At 39.3% G+C, this 23,931-nt stretch overlaps 1 protein-coding gene across 1 annotated transcript in view; it reads right to left on the bottom strand.

Moving 5' to 3' along the window:
- Positions 1-23,931, bottom strand: part of KCNH8 (potassium voltage-gated channel subfamily H member 8) — a 406,549-nt gene that overhangs the window by 24,433 nt on the left and 358,185 nt on the right. The window contains exons 12-15 of the mRNA XM_024115187.1: positions 15,132-15,170; positions 10,176-10,534; positions 8,031-8,137; positions 5,261-5,337 (exon numbers count right to left, since the gene is read on the bottom strand). Coding sequence (XP_023970955.1) covers positions 5,261-5,337; positions 8,031-8,137; positions 10,176-10,534; positions 15,132-15,170 — 582 coding nt within the window. The remainder of the gene's footprint in view (positions 1-5,260; positions 5,338-8,030; positions 8,138-10,175; positions 10,535-15,131; positions 15,171-23,931) is intronic.

Raw genomic sequence — 23,931 nt, 5'->3', positions numbered from 1 at the left:
GTATATGTATAGCTGATTCACTTAGTTGTACAGCAGAAAATAACACACCATTGTAAAGCAATTATACTCCAATAAAGATGATTAAAAAATATTACAACTCTTAGGAATACATTTAACAAAGGAGGTGCAAGACTTGTACACTGAAAACTACAAAATATTGTCGAAAGAAATTTAAAAAGATATGGATAGACACATAGAGCAATAGAATAGAATTGAGAGTCCAGAAATAAACGCTCATATCAATGGCAAGTTGAGTGTCACAAGAGTACAAAGACAATTCAGTGGGGAAAACATAGTGTTTTTAATAAACGGTGATGTGATCACTAGACATCCACACAAAAAGCTTAAATAAAATTGGACCCATACATCACCCATATAAAAAATTAACTCAAAATAGACCAAAGACCTAAATGTAAGAGATCACACTATAAAACTCTTAGAAGAAGACAGAAGAATAAATCTTAATGACCTTGGGATAGGCAATGGTTTCTTAGATGTGACCTCAAAATCACAAAGAACTAAAGAAAAAAGAGATAAATTGGATATCACCAAATTGTGCTTTATAGAAAAACATTAAGAAAATTAAAGGGCAACTTAAAGAATGTGAGACGAAAACTGTACATCCATCATAACTTGTTATATAGAATATATAAAGAACACTCACAACTCAGTAATAAACAGACAACCCAATTTTAAAATGGATAGAAGATCTAAATTGACAGTTCTCCAAAGACATACAAATGGCCAATAACACATGAAAAGACGCTCAACTTATTAGCTATCAGGGAAATGCAAATGGAAATCATATGAAATACCACTTTATGCACACAAGAACGGTTATAATAAAAAAAATCAGATAATAACAAATCAAAATTGTTGGTGAGGAAGTGGAGAGGTTGGAACCTTCATATGCTGCTAAATGTAAAGTTCTTCTGCTGCTTTGGGAAATAGCCTGGCAGTTCCTCAAATGTTTACACATAGCGTTACCAGCCATTCTTCTTTACTCAGGAGAAATTAAAACGTGCACACAAAATCTTGTGTGAATGTTTTATGAAAGTTCATAGTAGCATTGTTCATATTAGCCAAAAAGTGGTTACAACACAAATGCCCATCAAGTGATGAATGAATAAACAAAATGTGCTATATCTATAAAATGAAATATTACTTGGCAATAAAAAGGAATAAAGTACTGGTATGCAACAATGTGAGATGAAAACCTCGAAAGCATTACACTAAGTGAAAAAAGTCAGTCACAAAGGACCATATTGTATGATTCCATTTATATAAAATGGCCTGAGTGGGCGAATCTACAGGCACAGAGTGTAGCTTAGTGGTTGCCTGGGGCTGAGGATGGGGAGCCACTGGCGTTAAGGGTGATGGCTGTGTGGTGCAAAGCTTCTTTGTGGGGTAACAAAATGTTCTAAAATTTATTATGGTGATGCATGCACAAGTCTAGGAATATACTAAAAGCCCTCAAGTGTACACTATAATTAATTAGTTAATTTATTTTGGCTGCGCTCTCTGGCTTGCGGGATCTTAGTTCCCTGACCAGGGATCAAACACGCGCCCCCTGCTGTACAAGCACAGAGTTATAACCACTGGACCGCAGGGAAGTCCCGAGGTGTACACTTTAAAAGGATGAATTCTGTGACACGTTAATTATACCTCAATAAAGTTGTTTTAAGAATGGAGTTAATAAATAGTATGAGAAGCCAGACTTCTCTCTCAAAAAAGTAAATATAAGTTGTTTCTAAAAAACTCATTTATTTTTTTGTTTAGCCATGTGTATTATATACATGAAACATTTTCATTCTCCTTAATATAGTTAAGACTCAAGTTGGAATAAAATGGCCTAATATTAACTGGCTCCTTTATGTACCTACAAAATAAAATGCTAACAAGTGGCAATTAGAGCACTCCAGCCAAAGTGCACTCTGCTAAGGATGATTTAACAAGCCACCACATTTTCTCACTTTTAAATTGAAGATTTGCCTGTGATTACCTTTCTGTTAAGTTTGGCAGGTTGTTTTCTGCCTAGTTTTATCATCATTTTACCACTTAAATGTTTAGTGTAATGTCAAATAATGGTTAAGCATTGTTAACTGGCATACTGCATCTCCTTGCCCTTAAATCAACTTAAGTGTTACAGAATAAGTGTTCTTTACAGTAAATCGGTGACACTTTTACATCAAACTATTTAGTTAAAATAAGATGCACTGAAATGTAAATTTTTTACCCTATCATTTTTTATTGTAATTTAAAAAAATAAATAAATTTATTTATTTTTGGCTGCATTGGGTCTTCGTTGCTGTGCGTGGCTCTCTCTAGTTGCGGTGAGCAGGGGCTACTCTTCCTTGTGGTGCGTGGGCTTCTCATTGTGGTGGCTTCTCTTGTTGCAGAGCATGAGCTCTAGGTGCACAGGCTTCAGTAGTTGTGGCAGGCGGTCTCAGTAGTTGTGGCACACGGGCTTAGTTGCTCAGTGGCATGTGGGATCTTCCCGGACCAGGGCTCAAACCTGTGTCCCCTGCACTGGCAGGCAGATTCTTAACCACTGTGCCACCAGGGAAGTCCCTATTCTAATTTTATAGTGAGCGTCTTCATAGCAAAAGGAAGTCTCAGGTGAAAGCAGTCTCATTTTCATGATCAAATATGTTTCCCTTAAGTCCATTCATTTTCATTTTATTCTGTATGCATTGACTAATTCTCTCTCCTATTACTCTACATGGGGCACTGTTGGGTAGCAGAGGGGACTAACTTCAGAGTCACATTTGTTGACTAGAAGCATGACCTTGTATGAGGAGAGAATGAGCATTTGACCACCACGTTTGGTGCTTTACATATGGTATTAAGTCCGTACCACACTCCTCTATGACAGATTTTATCATTACCATTTAATAGAGGAAAAACCGGAACTTAGGGAAGGTGAACATTGAAGATACCAATACATTTTTTTCCCCAGACTAATTACTAACTTCTGTGTTTGAGCTAAGATATTGGTCAATCAGTTCCTAAAACCATTAAATAAACTCAAATGTGAGGGAAAATATTGATAATTCAAATGGTATTAATGTGTGATTTTACCTGAGAACAATATCTTAAAGAAAATTGTTTAATAAAAAGTTGCTATACAAAAAAAAAAACTCAACAACAAAAAACCCCACAATAATAAAGCACTCTTAAACCACACACACGCAAAAGTTGATGTCCAGTTGCCCAAAAGAGTGTTTAGTTGGTTTTGTTTTTGTTCTTCCATGTATTTTTTTTTTTGGTGTATTTTTAATGAGATTATTTGGGTGATCTCACATATGGCCAAGTCCTCGTGATTTAAGCAGTTTCAATCCAGTTAGTTTTTCTTTTCCTATTTTGTTAGTCTGCCCTTTGGCCCTCTTACTTCTTGTTGGCAACAATCTCACTTCAGAAAGTGTAGACGCTGAAGGAGAGAGGGCAGTAAAGCACAAATCTTCACTAAGCTGATGGAACACACCTTGAACAAAAGCCTATAGACTTGGGCTTCCCTGGTGGTGCAGTGGTTAAGAATCCTCCTGCTAATGCAGGGGACACGGGTTTGAGCCCTGGTTCGAGAAGATCCCACATGCCACGGAGCAGCTAAGCCCGTGCGCCACAACTACTGAGCCTGTGCTCTGGAGCCCACGAGCCACAACTACTGAAGCCCGTGCACCTAGAGCCCATGCTCTGCAACAAGAGAAGCCACCACGATGAGAAGCCCACGCACCTCAAAGAAGAGTAGACCCTGCTCGCAGCAAGTAGAGAAAGCCCGCGTGCAGCAACGAAGACCCAATGCAGCCAAAAATAAAATAAATGAAATAAATAAATTTATTTTTAAAAAACCCTATAGACTTTATGACAAGCTGCCCAGTTTTCCATTATTACAGGTAATTGGAAACCAATTATGATTACGTGGATTTCATTTTTTTCAAATCTCATCAATATCATCAGTTGGTTGCATTTTCCATCAAGACCTCATCAGAGAATCTAAAACTTCAGCCCTATTACCCTGTCTGTGTCTGCTCACTGAATTTGGCCTAGGTCTACCTGGAAGGTAACCACAGACAGCTGGGTCTTCCTGCATATTCCTGTCTGAAGGATCCTTCTAGTGTCTTCTGCAGCTAAGCCTGAAGGTAACCTCTCAGGAGCCACCCTCAACTCCTTTTACTTGTCTCATGGAAGAACAATTCTGAGTTGCCTTACACAGTCTCTCAGTGCCCTCCCAGCAGGATCAAGCCCTAACTGCCTACAGAGTTAATGATCTCATTAACACACACTTATTTACTTGTTTTCCTTTCTTTCTTGTCTTATTCCTCTACTCCTTCATCTTGCTTCCTGGATCACCTCCCAAAGAAACTATCTGCATCCAAATCATTGTCTCAAAATTTTTTTTTTAAATTTAATTTTAGGGGGACACCCAAATTAAGAGACTGATTCAGAAATTACCTTCTCTATTTATATGAGACATCCAGAAAAGACAATTTATAGAAACAGAAAGTAGATAAGTGGTTGCCTAGGGCTGGATGTGGGAACAGAGATTAATCATAAATGGGTGTGAGAGATCTTTTTAGGGAGGAAAAATACTCTAAAATTCAGGTGGGGATGGTTGAACCACTCAATAAAGGTAGTAAAAATCATTAAACTGTACACTTGAAATAGGCGAATTTTATGATATGCACAATATACCTCAATAAAGTTTTTTAAGAAATTACCTTATTTTACACGGAGAGATGGTAAGATCTAAAGAGTTAAAGTGCTCAAAGTTACACAGCAAATACAGGCCAGAGAAAAGAATAGAGTTTCAGGCCATTGATTACTTTGATTCATTACTTTTGATTCATCTGTGGACAAATGATCTTGTTTTAACTCATTAAAAATTCAAGTACATGAAAAAAGTGAAAAAGCACCAATTAAACCAAGTATCAATACATTTATGACACCAATTATAATAATTATCATTTAGTTAGTGCTTCCTGTAGGTTGAATAATTTACCTAGGTTATTTCATTTAATTTCACAAATGGGCCATAAGGTAGGGATGACTGCTGTCTCTTTGTTACACACGGGGATATAGAGCTTGAGAGAAGGTAAGTGACTAATACTCACATGAGGCTGAGTGGGAGTTCATCCATACTTGTCACCAGACAGCAGAGTGCATATTCATCATGACTATATTATACCACTTCTGCTGGTGACTAGGATTTCTTTCCCCTCTTACCACTCCAGCATGACCAGAGAAAGGCAAAGCTCCATACCTCGCTGTTGAGTTTGTTTATCTGCTGCTTGGTCTCCTCTGCTTTGATGAAGAGGACAGCAGCTCCAATCTCTGGGTCTGGAAAGTGACACACACGTAGAATGAGTCCTTCAGGAATAAACCTCATATTTTAGGACTGGGGCAATTAGAACAGGGAAGGAAGCCCAAGCTACCTTCAACCTTTCCCGATGTCGGTGCACTGTAGCTTCTGTCTCCCTAGTTCTCCTCTGGATGGCACCTGGTGAGCTCTTTGGAACTAGACACACAGCATGGTGGTGACTGTGGCCACACTTACTGGATGTGTCCATGGCCACCCTCCCCCTCTCCTGAACACAATCCTACCATGTGCCCGAATGGCACATGTTCTCTTCTTTGACCATTTTCCAAAAATATATCACAGCCAGTGTCCAAGCCATAGAAAAGAGATGTTCTTTTTCTCCTCTCTTCCTTTTCCAGATTTTGAGTCCTGTACCCATGAGAGCATTTTTCTCCCACCTCTATTAAAGCTGCTCATCCCCACTGCAGGTTTTCTGTCTCTTCCAGTGTTGCTCTAAAAGGTAATTTCTCCCGTTTCCCGGGTCTCTCATCTCCACTTTTTCTCTACCTTACTTTTACAAATACATTTCATATCTGTCAGGAGCAGAAGTACAGATGAGTCATTGCTAGTTAGAGTGGAAAGGATTTGATATACAGAGGTATCTATATCTATATCTATATATGTCATGTATATATATCATGATGACTATTCTAATATCCTAATTCTGGTCAATTATGTGTAGAAAATTTGTCTGTGGGAGAAAAAAGTTGCTCAAAACAATCCAAAGTGTCACAGTAGTAAAAGCTCCTTTTGCTGAGATATTTTGCAAAGTTAATCTATTCATTCAATGAATGATAAGAGATCACCTACAGCAGGCTAAGCCTCTTTTAGATGAGACAGAAATAAAGAAAATATATTGACCTTCATGGGGCTTTGAGTCTATCTGGGAAAAGAGACACTGAAAAAGCAATTATGGGGCTTCCCTCGTGGTGCAGTGGTTAAGAACCCGCCTGCCAATGCAGGGGACATGGGTTCGAGCCCTGGTCTGGGAAGATCCCACATGCCATGGAGCAACTAATCCTGTGCGCCACAACTACTGAAGCCCGCACGCTTAGAGCCCATGGTCTGCAGCAAGAGAAGCCACCGCAATGAGAAGCCCGTGCACCGCAATGAAAAGTAGCCCCCGCTCGCTGCAAATAGAGAAAGCCTGCACACAGCAATGAAGACCCAATGCAGCCAAAAATAATAAATAAATAGATACATACATTTATATATAAAAAATGCAATTATGCAATAGGTGTGGATTTCATACTAAGGGCAGTAGGAATCCATCTCAGGATGTTAAGCATAGGAATAGCGTAATAAGAATAAATGTGTATTTTTTAAAAAGTTCACTCTGTATGGAGAACAGCGTGAAAACAGAGAAGAGACTTTGGAAGCAGTGCAGGCAAGAGTGAATGTGTCAGGGAAAAGGGTGGTGGAAGGAAGGATAGAAAGTCTCAGACAGAACTGAGAGATATTTAGGAGGTAAAGTCAAGAATATTTGCTGGTTGAATGGATGAGTATTGAGGTAGATGTTGGGAAAAGGGAGAAGAGGAGGCTAAGGGGCATGGCAGGACCAGAAATACTAGGTGGATGGCATGATGACGTCCTGTGAGCCAACAAGGAAAACTTCCTGTTGGGACCCACCATCAACTTCCATAGCAAATGCTCACATCTGGTTGATTAGAAGTATGATTTCTGTGTTTCTTGCCCAGAGCAGATATAAGTCCATTACATGGATGGATCACGATTGTTGACTGACATCTGCGTTCCTCTCCTCACCGTCCTACATCCCACCATCGTCCTACCATGGAGTCTTACTCTTCCATTGTCCCAGCAGATGAATGCTGGGAAGAACTGTTGATTGAGATAGAAGACTTGTATTCTACCAAATGGAGATATACCCCCAGAGCTGTATATTCGGAAGTCTTTCTTGGGCTTGGCTTTGCCCATGGAAGGATTCACCAATTATCAGGAGATCCTGACACAAGGATCTGCCTTGCATCTGGTGACTGTTTGGGATCACCTATGTGCATTATTCTCTATCAACTACAGGTGCGTCTTCTTTTAGACGTTGTCATTTCTGGCCTTCATCATGCTGACAAATTCTTTTGTGGGCAATGAACTCAAGAATGAAAGGGACAGAGAGGAGCCTGGGCTAGGTTTGGGGGTATTTTACATTAATTCACCATCCCTAGAGGGTAGTACTTCATATAGTTCCCCATCATTTCCGATATTCTTACATACTTCTGAAGATATTTATCCCTGGCAAACTGCAAGTATATAACCACTTACCCAATAAATTGGTTAATTATAACCAATGTTCCTACAGTCTACACCCAACACAGCATTTCCTTTGGGTAATGTTGTTTCTGTGGATTAGTCTGCATTTATAATAGGAAAACATGTTTACCCTCTGATGAAGAGCAGAAATTTGAGTCTCCTCCTGACATACCATTTACCTGGGCTGGTAAGCTGCAGGGTGTTGAGCCTGGATGGAGGAACCATTACAAATGCTATCTTAATAACTTGGAGGTGGCACAGACCCAAGTCAAATTACTTTGTGGCTTTGGTAAAGTTCCATCACATGGAGAATACCCCAAGAATGGGAAGGCAAAAAAGTGCCTATACCAAACATTACAAGTTATAAAGACATATCACCCCTTGAGAGAAGATTAAATATAGAGCTTACCTCCAAGAGGAGGAGAAATTCTGGGCTCCGGTCTGACTCGTTCAGAGCCAAAGTCAAAGGACTGGCTTTCCTCACTATAGTTTCCATCTTCAATTCCATCAACAATCCTGTTTAAAATAACAAGGATGGGCTAGTTGCTCATTTATATTCATGGGTTCCAGTATTCCTAGAAGACTTGAAAAATCTTGTGTTAAATTTCTAAATTCTAGACACTCTAGAGCTGGGCTATCCAATATGGTAGCCATTAGCCTTATACAGCCAATTGAGCACCTGAAATGTGCAAAAAGAGATGTGCTGTAAGTATAAAATACACATTGGATTTTGAAGATTTTAGTAAAAAATGTAAGTTATTTAATTAGTAATTTTTTATATTGTTCACATTTGAAATGCTAGTATTTGGGGCATATTGAGTCAAATAAAATATCTTATTAAAATTATTATTAAATAATTGCACGTGTGTGTGTTTACTTTTTAAAGATGTGGCTACTGGAACATTTAAAATTACTCATGTGGCTCACAATTTTAGCTCATGCTATATTTCTATTGAACAGCAATGCTATAGATCTTAGACTCATTTATTCTCAGATTCAAAACCTTAAGCTACAGAAGTTCTCTTATCTAAATTTATATTAATTCACTACTCTATCCAGAATTAAAGAGTTTTAACGTAATGCTTACAGCATCGCAGAAAATAACTTTGAAATCATCTTTGCTCTGGACGTGGACAAAACTCTGAAGTGAGAGTTGAAGAATTATATTTAAATGACTATTGAGACTCTAGCTAATCTTCTTTCCTTGGTAAATAATATCTAACACATTCATTATTTTGAAAAAAGATGAACTTATTGCAGAAAATGTAAACATAAAGGTAGCAAAAATCTGAAAAGAAAAATCAACTGTCATTCACCACTACCGTTAACATCTTGGTGTGTTCTCAATATCTTTTTCTAGATATAAAATAAAATATGATTTTTCATAAGTGTAGAATAAGTTGTATATGAAACTTTCTTTTCCAGCTCTGATACATTTTTCCCCTTTTTATAATTGAGTATTTTTCATTTTAGAGAAATTTTAGGAAGGAGAAGAGTTAAGGGATGCTTTCAAATTATCATCTCCAACTGAATTCCTGAACATTTAATATCCACCTACTTTTCATTAACCCTGTTTTGCTTATTTTCCCCTTAATATTTTCTCTAAATGGATAAGTTGTGTTCTTCAAATGACTAACTAAATATGTAGTATATCAGAAACATCTCTTGCCTTATAAGCAGAACAACAGAATTTGAATCCCTATTTTAGAACTCAAATTTATGAGATTTTGGACAAAATATGTAACCTTCAAAATACTTAACACTTCTTACAACTTTATAGTAGAGATAATACAAACTACTTTATAGGATTCCTGAAAAGACTAAATGTAATAGTAAATGAAAAATTACCTAGCCGAGTACATAAGACTAGGAATCACTCAATATGTTTTTTTCTTGTCTATTTTTTACTGAATTGTTAGGCGCCATAGCCTACTCTTTTCACATTTTCTGAGTCAGAATTTTTTACTGTTTCAATCACTTTTAGTTGATCCTAAAGTGAATTTTTTTTTAGTTAAAAAATAGAACCATCTCATATTACCTGCGGAAGGGGTCAGAAATAAAACTAAGTTCAGTCATCCACAATAGTGAAGCAAATACTATGGGAAATGAAGACCAGAACTTGATTTCCTTCATAATTTCTACTCATTGCTTCATGAAACTTTTGGTAAGATCAGATATTGAGGGGATAACAATACGGACTTTGTTCCATCTCTTTTGTTTTCATTAGAAATTTATAAGTTATAAAATTACAATGTAGAAATATACATCTATAAAAATAGGTAGAGCTAAATGGATAAAGGGAGAAGAGAAAGAATTTGGAACATTTAATGGACCCTTTTGAGAATATGACTAAAATGATTTATTCTCACCTTGCATACACCTCCACGTAGAGTCAAAAATGGCGCACAAAAATTTAAGGAAGCTGAAGCATCGAGGCTAGGAACCTGCGTGGCAGAAAGGCCCAGAAGGCTGACTAATTTACTAGCCAGGTACTAGTGTGAATAAAATGTAGCCGGTTTCACCTGGGAAAGAATTCTATGATGTGAACTCTCACCTTGGACTGAGGTCTGGGGGTCCAGCATTGTTCAAAGTTGAAAGTTGCAATTTCAAGTTCTTCTCTTTTCTTTTACCATGGTTAGGGGCATCGGCTTCCTGTCTGGTTTTGGGGGAATTGGAACTGGAGACTCTGATAGGTGAGTGAAATGGCACTGTTCCCGAGGCCAGCTGCTTCAGGCTTAAGCCAAGATAGCTCTTACTGCTTCCAAGCTTCTTGCCACGGGAAGAGGAAGATCCCCTTGTGTAGATGGGAGAGAGGGAAGCAGTCTCCTCCTCCTCCCGGTCCTCCTCCTCTTCCTCATCTTCCACAATGGATGGGAGTCTCTTCTTGATGCTGCCATTTCCCTTGGGCTCTGACTAAATCAGAGGATAATATAGATGAGTACAGATTGTGAAGACTTCTTGAGAGGCATATCATTCATGCTGCAGGGCCCATCTAAACAAAGCCAGATCCCCTAGAGCCTTTAAAATGGAAGACCTCACAGATTTTGCTCTTATTTATTCAGGTGTTCAAAGTCTCTCATACTGTATGAGAGAACTCAGGGAACTCTACTCAATATTCTGTAATAACCTACATGGGAAAAGAATTTGAAACAGAATGATTCACTTTGCTGTACATCTGAAACTAACACAACACTGTAAATCAACTATACTCCAATAAAAATTTTAAACAAAAAAAACAAAAATAGACTCACAGACATAGAAAACGAACTTAAGATTACCAAAGGGGAGGGCGTAGAGGAATAAATTAGGAGTTTGGCATTAAAATATACACACTGCTATATATAAAATAGATAACCAACAAGGACCCCCTATATAGCACAGGGAACTCGATTCAATATCTTATAATAACTTATAATGGAAGAGAATATTAAAAAAGGATATATATATGTATAGATATATGTATCTCAGTCACTTTACTGTACACTTGAAACTAATGCAACATTGTAAATCAACTATATTTCAATAAAAGATGTTAAAAATATCCCCATTTCTGATCTCTGATAGGTTTACTCTCTCTGCTTTCCTAGTGTTAGCCCACAATCCCTGTCTTGGTCTTTTAAACTCTCTTGGTGGTGAGCTATGTAAAAGGTGCATTTTATCAGGTTTGCATGGAGGTTTTAATCAGCCTGTCATTTATAATAGCATATGATGGCATGTGTTTAGGAATAAGACATTTTCAATTTTACTGGAAAGTCTTGGGCCTTGATAGTTTATTTAATTTATTTATTTCAGTTTTCATCATTTTATTTTTATTGAAGTATTGTTGATATACAATAGTATATAAGTTATAGGTGTATGATATAGTGATTCACAATTTTTACAGGTTATACTCCATTTATAGATATTATAAAATATTGGCTATATTCCCTGTGTTGTACATCATCTCCCTGTAGCTTATTTTATACCCAGTAGTTAGTACCTCTTACTACCCTACCTGTATCTTGCCCTTCCCCCTTCCCTCTCCCCACTGATAACCACTAATTTGTTCTCTGTGTCTGTGAGTCTGCTTCTTTTTGGTTATATTCACTAGTTTGTTGTATTTTTTAGATTCCACATATAAGTGATCTCATACAGTATTTGTCTTTCTCAGTCTGACTGATTTCACTTAGCATAATTGGGCCTTGACATTTTAAAGTTACAGGGTCCTCAGTGGAACTTTATGTGGAGATCAACCAGCAAAATTATATTATCTTTGAGAATAAAACTCTTTCCTATTTTGGATCATAGATGGAAGAAGATCAGAAGTGCCCTCAGCTCTCCTTGTTCTCACAAGTCAGGTGGCAGGAAGTACAGCAAACCATTTGATCCTCTCACCTTGAAGAGCCTTAGGAAAGGAAAGGGAGAGTTTTGCAAACTCTTCTGTAGGATTCCTGCCTGGGCTCCTTCAACCTTACAGGCTTAGAAGAAGCAAAGGAGAGGATGGGAAAGGATGAAGGAGGGGATAATGAAGGGGTAGGGCAGACAAGGTAGCAAAGGCTAAGCTGATGGCCCTCAACAGTCACTCTAAGAGTATGTGTTTCTTGCTCTGCCCCAGACATGGCCTCCCTGCTCCAAAGTCAGTTCATTTTCCTGTGCCTCAGTTTCTTTTGAGCATACAATCATTTATACCTGCTTATCAATAATTCATAATGAAAATAAACTGAAAAGACCTAAGAATACTATTTAAATATCATGAGCTGTCATGGTTATTACTTCATCTCAATAAATAGTTGTTTTATTGGTATATGAATTTTATTGTAACAGTTATAATTATATATATATATGTAACAAAAAAATGAACTTGAATCTGTAGTGACTGACAGGCCCATTCACCCATTTAGTTGAGGCCATAGCTGTAAAGTGAAATGATCAGTTCACTCAGGAAGGTTTATTTATTTTTTTTGTATTTTAATCTTATGGGTCAAAATTTCTTGAGGAAGTGGAATTATTAGACTCATCTTTCCAACTAGATGTGATTATTTTAATTAATGGTAAAGCTATTAGTTCTTTATTCAATAGTCATGGTTTTGCTTTTATTTTTTTTTCCTTCACAGCATTTTAAATTCTGTGCTTTTAACAAAAGGTGGCCCCATGTGGAATTGCAGAGGAACATTTGTTTACTAGTATTGTAGAACAGAAAAGTGATCTCACCCAGCTAAAGATATAACAGGGCGAACTTATCACAGAAATTAAAATCAGTGAGTACATTCTCTAATTGGACTTCTGTTTACATTTGCATTGGCAATTTAACCATTCCTTTGTTTCAAGGAGCCTTCCTTGGCTCTAACAGAATCTTCTGACTAGTAACCTATAAGATGTTTGTACTTCTACAAGTTCATTTAATTTTCATACCTCCATGCTTGGCACCTTGGACAATTTGCTTAGGTACTGACTCTTGTGACTGGGACAGCCAACACGATTTATACCAAGAATTCATTAGCCCGTGGACCATCATTGCAGACAATACCCAAATTTATTATTATTAAATACCCAGCCCCACATGCAGCCTCTGTGCAGGAGGAGTACCGGTTACTTTCTTCAGGCCATCAGTGTAGAAACACCTCCTCCCTCATGTCACTGGATTCACCTGTGTATACATGGCCACAAAATTCAACCACAGACCTTTTCCTTCTCTCTGACCCATCTCTTCCTTTCCCTCTCATCTTTCTCATGAATGCTCCCATGAGGGCAATGAGGTTTTATCCCCACAGTCAAAGGAGTCTCTAATTTTGCTCGTGACATCTTTCTGGGATAGTCATTTCAAACTCATGAATGAGTCTTGACTAAACGTGTCTTGACTAAAAGGAAAGCAGAATAAAGTCTAGTGGTGGAATGTATGTGTTTTTGGTCACACAGTCTTAAAAGTCCTGTGACTTACTAGCTATAACCTTGGTCAGGTAATGTTATTGTTTAAAGCCTTGGTTTCCTCACCTGTAAATTGCCAATAATGTGAGGAAAAAATTAGGTATTAGATAATGGTAGTTACACTCTTAGTGATATGCACTGAATGTGCTTAATTAAATGCTTACCCTTGTGATGATGGTAATGATCATGAAGAAAAAGGAAACAAAATTTACATCAGGGCAGGTCCTACAGATAGTGTTGTGATATTTCACATAATCTGCCCTTCTTTCTTAGTTAACAGAACTCTTAGCAATGCACCTTGCCCAAAGATCACATTTTTCAGACCCCTTGCCACTTGGTTTGGCCATACGGCCAAATTGTAGGATGATAGTATGCCAGTGGACAGGTTATAGGGAAATTTTAGGAAAGCTCCTAGAAGGAGGGGAGCATCTATCTTGCTCTTTTACTTTGCTTTAGTTTCTAGTCTGGAACACTGATGAAATGAATGGATCTCCAGCAGCCATCTGAGAGAATGAGGAGAAGGAAGGCATACATTGAGGAACATGAAGCAGAAAGAGGAAATCTCCAGGCCTACTGACACTGTTATATTTCTCACCTCTGGCCTTGTCCATGAGAGAAATAAATATCTATTATTTTGAAACCCCTGTTATTCTGGTAGTTTTGATACTGCAAATGAACTTCAGCTTTAATTATACAGATTTTTTTTTTTGAAAGTTAAGGATGGTGTATTCTTGGAAGGGATGTTCATTTTCAGAGTGCTATGGCGGGGTGAGGAATTCAGATGGGAAAATCCAAAAGGAGGCTAAATTTCTATTCATGAGAAAGATAATATAGGAAAGTTCTGGTGGAAAAGAGGTAATGAGGAAAGGATGCCTGTTGAGAAGAGTTTACATGTAACGACAGTTTTGCTAGTTCCTGAAGAGGGATTTTGCAGAGATGAGAGAGAAAAGACAACTAGTGGCAGGGAGGAACTTGGTTGATAGCACTGAGATGTTTTAAGAGCTTTAAAAATGTTTCTCAATAGCAACTCTGTTTGCTTCCAACCCCCAACCATCTTCGGTCCATTATCAACGTCTTTGTAATGTGCTGTGTAACTGGATTTATTTGTGCACCTCTGTATGCATGTGTGTCTCTGTGTGTATGCATGTGTGTGAAAGTTGGGGGGTTCTGCTTCAAGAGGGTACAGAGCAAGAAAAGGAGATGTTTACAGGGTTTCTGTCATAGGATTATTGGTAATAAAAGTCTAGGTAATAAATCGGACAAGTTACTGTTTGGGGGGAAAGTTTTCTGTGAAATTGGAGGGTTCTTAAAAGTTGGGACTGACTTAAAAGCTCAATTCTTCTAAGATCAATACCTCAGGACTTTGTTACTCTGGGCAGGTTTTGGTGACAAACTATGTTTTAACAATAGCTCTAAGATCCTTAAATAGATACATGAGTTTCAATCTTTCTCTATTCCCAAACTCATGAAAGTCATTGCCACGTCTCTCTCAAGTGCTTTAGGTGAAGTCAAAAATGAATACATAACATCCTCAAGGGGGAGACAGATTTGTTGGAAATCCCACAAATTTTAGATAAATATTTTGCTCTTTGGCAAAAAGCCATACCTGTGAGACCATAGATTTGTTCGACAATCTTGATATCACCTGAAAGAACAAACAAACAGAAGTTGTAACAATCATTTACACCTTCTCGGTGGTTTGGGACTGAGTGAAAAGGAGGCAGGGAAAGAGATGAAAGTTCAGAGGCTGTCGGTGGGGGAGATGGGCCACCTGCATGGGCCAGAGAAGAGGAAATACCTCCTGAGAGATGCTGGGAGCATCTCCCACACCTCACTCTAGGAACTCTACTGACCAGAGTGTGTAATAAAGAAAAGGGAGCAGTAAATTGACTGTCTAGTACAGGACACCACACCCAGGAAATAGGCGTCAAAATAGTACACTCATCGGATACATTTTCCATCTTGATGCTTTATTTGCTCTCTTTTTGTTTTCCATCTCCCTTATTCCTCTTTCTTGCCCTTTTGCTAAATTATCTTATCTTCCATGATTTTTCTCTCCGGCTCTGTGAAAAAAAGAAATCGTGGAGCGTTTCTTATTTAATCTAATTTCTTTCTGTTTATCCACCTCCCCTTTTTCTTTGGATAAGGGTGGGGGTGAGGAACCCTTTCTGTCCCATTTGTTTTACTCGCTATGATGTTCCCTGTGGGCTAGGATTAAGTTCACTGCGGATACTAATTTTCATTTTAAGTGATTTTAAGATCCAATTGATTGTAAAAAAGAAAAAAAAATGCTGTCAATCAAATTGTGACATGCCATCAGTTATAAGACTGATCCCAATTTCAGAGATGGTAAAATGTGAAAAACAAATGTGTAACATAGAATCACTTAAGTTCAAAACACATCTTGCATAAAATCAAACTATGGTACTGTGGAGGAGTACATTAAAAAACATGCACCTTCCATGACGTACAAACAAGCTCTGGAAATTATAACATATCTGGGAAATATGCTTCAGGTCTCATCCACATTGTTTTTTGCTCAAATATACTTCTCTCATTTTAAAGTGGTAATAGATGCTATAAATTAACATAATTTTATTCCCATGAAAAAAAAAACTTGCACTTGAAAATGACCTGCTTAGTAAATGAGACATATTTGGTAATTCTGTCACCCCCCCCACTGTTTTTTTTTTCTAGATGATTAGGGAAATAGATCTGTTATTATTTATACAAATGCCAGCATCTTTGTTGCCGTGCAAATATATGTTTCATCAATGTTTAATTTTATCAAAGCAGTCAACCCATTCTACATCTGTTTAGTTGCCTAAATATACATTGATCAGTAGCATTGAAGACATAAGTTTTGCAATAATTCCCTAAATGGTGACAAGTAAAGCAGCTGAATAATTAAAAATGTGGAAAATAAAACAAAATTACAATGTCGTTGCTACTGTGGTAGACATAAAAAATGGGTTTTTGAAAAGCTTTTCAGTTACAGCTTGGATGAAAGAAAGAATAGCCCTGGGATTCAGGAAGCCTGAACATCTCCAGGTCAGAGATGCTCTCTAAGGGATGAGAAAGGCACTGGCCTTAGCACTTGCTGATTTGGGTGTGACTTCCAATTCCCATGGTTTATTACTAGTATGAATTCTGTCGAGTTGCTGAACCCCAAGAATGTTTTTCTATATCAGTGCTTCTCAAACTTGCAGGTTCTGATTCAGGAGGTCTGGGTGGAGCCTGAGACTCCGCATTCCAATGAGTTCCCAGGTAATATGGACCTTGCTGGCCCGTGGGGTACACTTTGAGTAGTGAGATCTTATAACCAACGTCATTGTTAGTATCATCCTATTAGCTGTCAATTCATTAAGTATTCATTGTGATCAGCACCCTGGTAAATGCTCCCCAGCCATGACATCCACTAATTTTCATTACAAATCCTATGAGGTAAGTGTCCATTATGTAGCCAGCACTACTGTGATAGGCTTTCTGAATAAATCATTTAATTCACATATGGTATTAATCACATGTGTTTTATTTTATCTTATTAAAAAAAATTTTTTAAAGCACAGAAAACTCAGATTTAATAGCACTCTGCATACATGGAATAAGTTCACTTAGCAGTTGCTGTGGTTCATTTCACTTATAAGAGGCAAATATTTTTAAAGTACTCAACAGCAACAGTGAAAGTCCTCTCTCACCCTGATAGGAATGGATTTGTTATAGTTCTGCTAAATAGAATTAACCATCCTTGGAAAGATTTCAATACAGTGCTGAATTGTTTATGAAATGTCCTGTTATCTATTGTAATGTATTGTAAGTAGTCGAATTCTGTATATACTGCTATTTTCTGTGTCTGTTCATTGTTGTGAACTTATGTATGTTAGTGAAATAAATTTTCAGTTTTCATGTTGTTTCCTTAACACTTATAAATGTAAGTATTAAGATATTTCCCCCCTGTTACAGGAGAATAACAAACTTGGTGATGTTTTCCTTTCTGATGCAACCCAAAAACCTAGCTGTTCTGAAAAGGTTGGTGCGTGCTGTTAAGACAGAATGAAATTACTCTTTTCATCTCTTAAGTGAAACAACCTTTGTCATTCCCCTTCAAAACCACAGGTTTCTACTTGATATTCACAACTTTTGTACCGCCATCAGTCAGTAATTTTCCAGGTGCCTTTAGTTTTAGACATTACAGAACTTAAATACTGAGTCAAGAAGATTGATAAAATATAAAACATTTTCTGCTCAGCCACATTTGTAGGCAAGCATTTTCAGTGTCTATGTTCTGAGGAAGTCCATTATATCACATGTATTTAAAAAAGAATACTCTAAGAGATGCAGTCTGTTGACTAATACTTCATGTTAATCCAGATTCTGCCAAGTGTAGAGAATATTCATTTAATGGAAACCCAGTATTTTCAAGCTAGAAGTGACCCTAAAGAGTCTCTGCTACAATGGTTTGTACACCTGGCAGACAATAGGATGCTTTGAGAAGTGTTCCTTTAAAAAATCAAGTTACAGAGTACCAGTTCCAATGAATCTCTTTCAGTTGGTGATGGGTGTGGGTCTCAGGTCTCCAGGTCAGGTTTGAAACCACTGAGTTAGTCCAACTCCCTAACTAGAGATGTGGAAACAGTGGCCCAGGAAGATGAGATGACTTGCCCAATTCATGCAACAAGTTAGTGGCAGAACTTTTTCCCCAGAAGCCGTGCCTCCTGACTCTCAGTGTACCTTCCATAGAATCATGAGTTTTCTCAGACACCTCTTCCAATGGTTAATGCTGTTTCTTGGGTTGAAAGAAAAAATGCCTGACATACTATGGCATTTAATCTGGTTTGATGGTTGTCACAAATCCGACCCCCAAAACTCATGAGGCTAAGTTACCCAAACACGTCGTAAACATTTTCTGAGTCACAGATCTTTCAGGAAATCGGATGAATTCTAGGCATTCTTTCCCTAGTGGGGAGAAACATGGATAGAGCCTTTGGATAGAAAATATTTATTGTTCCAGCAACTAGAAGGCTCAACAGTTTTGAAAGTTTTGGGGAAGGCAGCTTTCCAATTTTGAGTCCCTCCCACATGGAGTTTTTATACCTTTTAGACAATAAGAAGAACTGTTGGTGATCTCTAATGGGAATAATTAGGAAAAAAAGAAAGACTGAAGCCATAGAGGTTGGGAAGATAAAAGGGAAGTAAGTCAGACACAAGAGCAGGAAATGAGGTCGCTGAAATAGTTTTGAGAGAGATCAAGAAGGGTAAGGGTCAACCTGTTCACATCTTGGGATTGTGCCCTTCATTCTATCAGGATGGAAGAAGCCCAGCGTGGGCAGAAGGGCTGAGGACACCACCTGGCACAAAGTTATGACCAGAAGTAAGGCGTCATAACCTTGAAGACTGGGAAAGAAACATTCTCAGCTTTGGTGCATTGGTTTTAAAAGTTTTTGCGTAGCTATTCTTCTCCTTTCCCCCCATCCTAACCACCTAAATTACTCTCTCACTCTGTGAGTCCAGTGGGAACTTGGGAGAGAGGACTTATTTTTGTTGTTTTTTAGGTTTAATGTTCTTAATTTTATTGCTTTTGGCTGAGACTTTACATCTCTCAATAACATGTTATAGCCTACTATTCCTTTTTTTTTAAAAAACTTTTTTATCTTATATTGGAGTATAGTTGATTAACAATGTGGTGTTAGTTTCAGGTGTACAGCAAAGTGATTCAGTTATACATATACATGTATCTATTCTTTTTCAAATTCTTTTCCTATTTAGGTTGTTACATAATATTGAGCAGAGTTCCCTGTGCTATACAGTAGGTCCTTGTTGGTTATCAATTTTAAATACAGCAGTGTGTACATGTCAATCCCATACTCCCTAACTATCCAGCCCTCCCTTCTACCCTGGTAAGCATAAGTTCGTGAGACAGGACTCTTACATTGGAAAAATACTGCTCACTGGCATCGAGGACCAGAGAGGAAAAATGGTCTCTTAGTCCTCATATAATTTGCTGCCCCAAAAAGCAAAACAAATCTACAATTTTTTTAACTGTGTAAAGAAGGTCCCAAGTTCTACTATTGAGCTTGAATTGCAAATGGAAATCAAATATACTAAAATTAATAGTCATTTTAGATGTGACATGTGCCATTGCATTCTTTAATGTTGTCTCTTTTACTGAATGAAGACCCTTTTATAAGAGCTTTCATAGGCTCATACCTGATCTTGGCCATTCAACTTATTTTTCCCCTTAGGTTCTTAAATTTCCCAACAGTAAATTTTCCTGATATTAGAATTTTTCTTTAACATCTTTATTAGAGTATAATTCCTTTACAATGGTGTGTTAGTTTCTGCTGTATAACAAAGTGAATCAGTTATACATATACATATGTTCCCATATCTCCTCGCTCTTGCATCTCCCTCCCTCCCACCCTCCCTATCCCACCCCTCTAGGTGGTCACAAACCACCTAGCTGATCTCCCTGTGCTATGTGGCTGCTTCCCACTAGCTATCTATTTTACATTTGGTAGTGTATATATGTCCATGCCACTCTCTCACTTTGTCCCAGCTTACTCTTCCCTGATATTAGAATTTTTATGAATTATTTTAGTTGGAAAGGGAGCTCTTTGATTTCTTTTATCTATTCCTTCCACCCATTAAAATCCCTCTGCGTTCTGAGAGAGGACGGGGTGTGAGGCTCCGCCTTTCAAGGGAGGCTAAAATGCCACCTCTAGAAGGAACGTGAGTGGTTTCTCAGCAGCGATGAGGCATTACCAATAACTTCTCCTTACTCTCAAGCTCTTTTCAAGAGGCCGAACCACTAAGAAATTGACCACTGTGAGGCAGGAAGGAAGCAAAGGTGAGTGGAACCCACCACAAAGACCCAGGACTCCTAACAGTAACCCAGGGGCCAGTGGCCCAAGGAAGGTAGGAAATCTATTTCCATTGTCTACTTGGCCCACAGGTAGGATTTATAAGCCCCTGTGTGGTCTGCAAATGACCTCTCAACTATGGAATCTCATAAGGCACGGAAGTGCCCTGGTGAGAATGTTATCTGCAGCTGATTGCTCAATCGGGAAATGAGATGCGAATTACAAGGCTCTTCTCTCCGACTGTTTCATGACATTCTCTGCCTTGTTAATAATGCCACATTGATTAAGTCACAGAGCAGATTGAAGGAGCGCGAGTCCCCGTTCAAAAACAGGGATTATAATGGATTTTATCTTGTTCACGGGACAGCAATATTACCAGCATTGGTGGTTGTTTGGGATAAAGAGATTATGAATGAAGGATACTTGCAAATAACCCCATAATTCTCATAGTTAAAATGTCCACTCTTACAAAAATCATAAATAATTGTCAAATCAGCAGATCTCATTTCCTCATCTGCTTCTTTCTCTTGAAGACTCAAGTGGAGGTGCCAACAAGTAGTGAATGACACCCATGGCAGGTGGCAGACGGGAGGAATTAGAAACCTCTGGAGAAAGGATAGGCTTTGAATAGGGAGCATTCATCTTCAACTTTACATGTCTGAGAGGTCACCACCATCTAATCTAAAGAAGAGATTTTTGAGGCTGGTCTGAATCCCTAAGTGGGTAATACAGTTTCTATTATGTTTTCTTTCCTTGTTCTGTAATTTAGAAACAGAAATGAGATTTTAATGAAAAGACTAATGATTTTGACATTTCCCAATTTCACCCGGAGCCTTGAGGTCAAGACAAACTATGAAGACTTGGAGGAGAATTCTCTTCCCCTGGGTAATTGCTATTGCCTCTGGTGTGGGAAATATAAGTCAAGTAAGTGAGTCTTGAACTTAGTGCTTACTGATGTCCGGAGCTAGAGAATCAGCTCCAACAGTGTAGGAAGCAGCACAAAAACTCTTCACTGACGTATATTATGATGAAAGATCTGTGTGTGGGGAATGCGACCCATTTAGGAGGTAGCATAGCAGGGGGGTTAAGAGCTGGAATTGCCCTAGTCTTGTCACTTATTAGCTATGTAACCTTGAGAAGCATATTAATTATAATAGAATAAGTAATGCTTAGGTAACAAATAATGTGCTAAATTTCAATGGCTTAACACAAATGAATTTTATGTCTCACTCTTTCTCTCAAAAATGATGATAATAGGGGCTCGGGAGAAGATGGCGGAAGAGTAAGACACGGAGATCACCTTCCTCCCCACAGATACATCAGAAGTACATCTACTCGTGGAACTGCTCCCATAGAACACCCACTGAACACTGGCAGAAGACCTCAGACCTCTCAAAAGGCAAGAAACTCCCCACGTACCTGGTTAGGGCAAAAGAAAAAAGAATAAACAGAGACAAAAGAATAGGGACGGGACCTGCACCAGTGGGAGGGAGCCGTGAAGGAGGAAAGGTTTCCACACACTAGAAGCCCCTTCGCGGGCGGAGACGGTGGGTGGCGGGGGTGTGGGGGGGAAGCTTCAGAGCCACGGAGAAGAGCGCAGTAACAGGGTGAAGAGGGCAAAGCGGAGAGATTCCCGCAGAGGATCGGTGCCGACGAGCACTCACCAGCCCAAGAGGCTTGTCTGCTCACCCGCCGAGGCGGGCGGGGGCTGGGAGCTGAGCCTCGGGCTTCGGTCGGGAGAGGACTGGGGTTGGCTGCGTGAACACAGCCTGAAGGAGGCTAGTGCACCACGGCTAGCCGGGAGTCTGGGAAAAAGTCTGGAGTTGCCGAAGAGGCAAGAGACTTTTTCTTCTCTCTTTGTTTCCCGGGGTGCGAGGAGAGGGGATTAAGCGCGCTGCGTAAAGGAGCTCCAGAGACAGGCGCGAGCCACGGCTATCAGCGCGGACCCCAGAGACGGGCATGAGATGCTAAGGCTGCTGCTGCCGCCACCAAGAAGCCTGTGTGCGAGCTATCAGCGCGGACCCCAGAGACGGGCATGAGATGCTAAGGCTGCTACTGCCGCAACCAAGAAGCCTGTGTGCGAGCAGAGGTCACTCTCCACACCTCCCCTCCCGGGAGCCTGTGCAGCCCGCCACTGCCAGGGTCCCGGGATCCAGGGACAACTTCCCTGGGAGAACGCATGGCCCGCCTCAGGCTGGTGCAATGTTATGTCTGCCTCTGCCGCCGCAGGCTCGCCCCGCATCCGTGCCCCTCCCTCCCCACTGCCTGAGGCAGAGCCCCTGAATCAGCTGCTCCTTTAACCTCGTCCTGTCTGAGCGAAGAGCAGATGCCCTCGGGCGACCTACGCACAGAGGTGGGGCCAAGTCCAAAGCTGAACCGCAGGAGCTGTGCGAACAAAGAGGAGAGGGGGAGGTCTCTCCCAGCAGCCTCAGAAGCAGCGGATTAAAGCTCCACAATCAACTTGAAGTGCCTTGCATCTGTGGAATACTTGAATAGGCAGCGAATCATCCCAAGTTGAGGAGGTGGACTTTGGGAGCAAGATATATTATTTTTTTTGCCCCTTTTTCTCTTTTTGTGAGTGTGTATGTGTGTGCTTCTGTGTGAGATTTTGTCTGTATAGCTTTGCTTTCACCATTTGTCCTAGGGTTCTGACCGTCCCTTCTTTGTTTTTTTACTTTAAAAAATTTTTCTTCTTAATAATTATTTTTTATTTTAATAACTTTATTTTATCCTACTTTGTTTTATCTTCCTTCTTTCTTTCTTTCCTTCTATTTTTTCTCCCTTTTATTCTGAGCCATGTGGATGATCTCCATCTCAACACCAAGACCCAGCTTCACTCAACGATCAGCAAGCTACAGTGCTGGGCACCCTATGCCCAACAACTAGCAAGACAGGAACACAGCCCCATCCATTAGCCGAGAGGCTGCCTAAAATCATAAGGCTACAGAAACCCCAAAACATACCAACAGACGTGGACCTGCGCACCAGAAAGACAAGATCCAGCCTCATCCACCAGAACACAGGCACTAGTACCCTCAACCAGGAAACCTAATCAACCCACTGAACCAACTTTAGCCACTGGGGACAGACACCAAAAACAACGGGAACTATGAACCTGAAGCCTGCAAAAAGGAGACCCCAAACACAGTAAGATAAGCAACCGACACCCCAAAACACACCACCAGCTGTGGACCTGCCCACCTGAAAGACAAGATCCAGCCTCATACACCAGAACACAGGCACTAGTCCCCTCCACCAGGAAGCCTAAACAACTCACTGAACCAACTTTAGCCACTGGGGACAGACACCAAAAACAATGGGAATTACGAATCTGCAGCCTGCATAAAGGAGACCCCAAAAACAGTAAGATAAGAAAAATGAAAAGACAGAAAAACTCACAGCAGATGAAGGAGCAAGGTAAAAACCCACCAAACCTAACAAATGAAGAGGAAATAGGCAGTCTACCTGAAAAAGAATTCAGAATAATGATAGTAAAGATGATCCAAAATCTTGGAAATAGAATAGACAAAATGCAAGAAACATTTA

Source organism: Physeter macrocephalus, chromosome 1, assembly GCF_002837175.3.
Source record: "Physeter macrocephalus isolate SW-GA chromosome 1, ASM283717v5, whole genome shotgun sequence".
Taxonomy (NCBI): domain Eukaryota; kingdom Metazoa; phylum Chordata; class Mammalia; order Artiodactyla; family Physeteridae; genus Physeter; species Physeter macrocephalus.
Note: the sequence above shows the minus strand (reverse complement) of the source record. Positions and strands in the feature narration are given on the sequence as shown.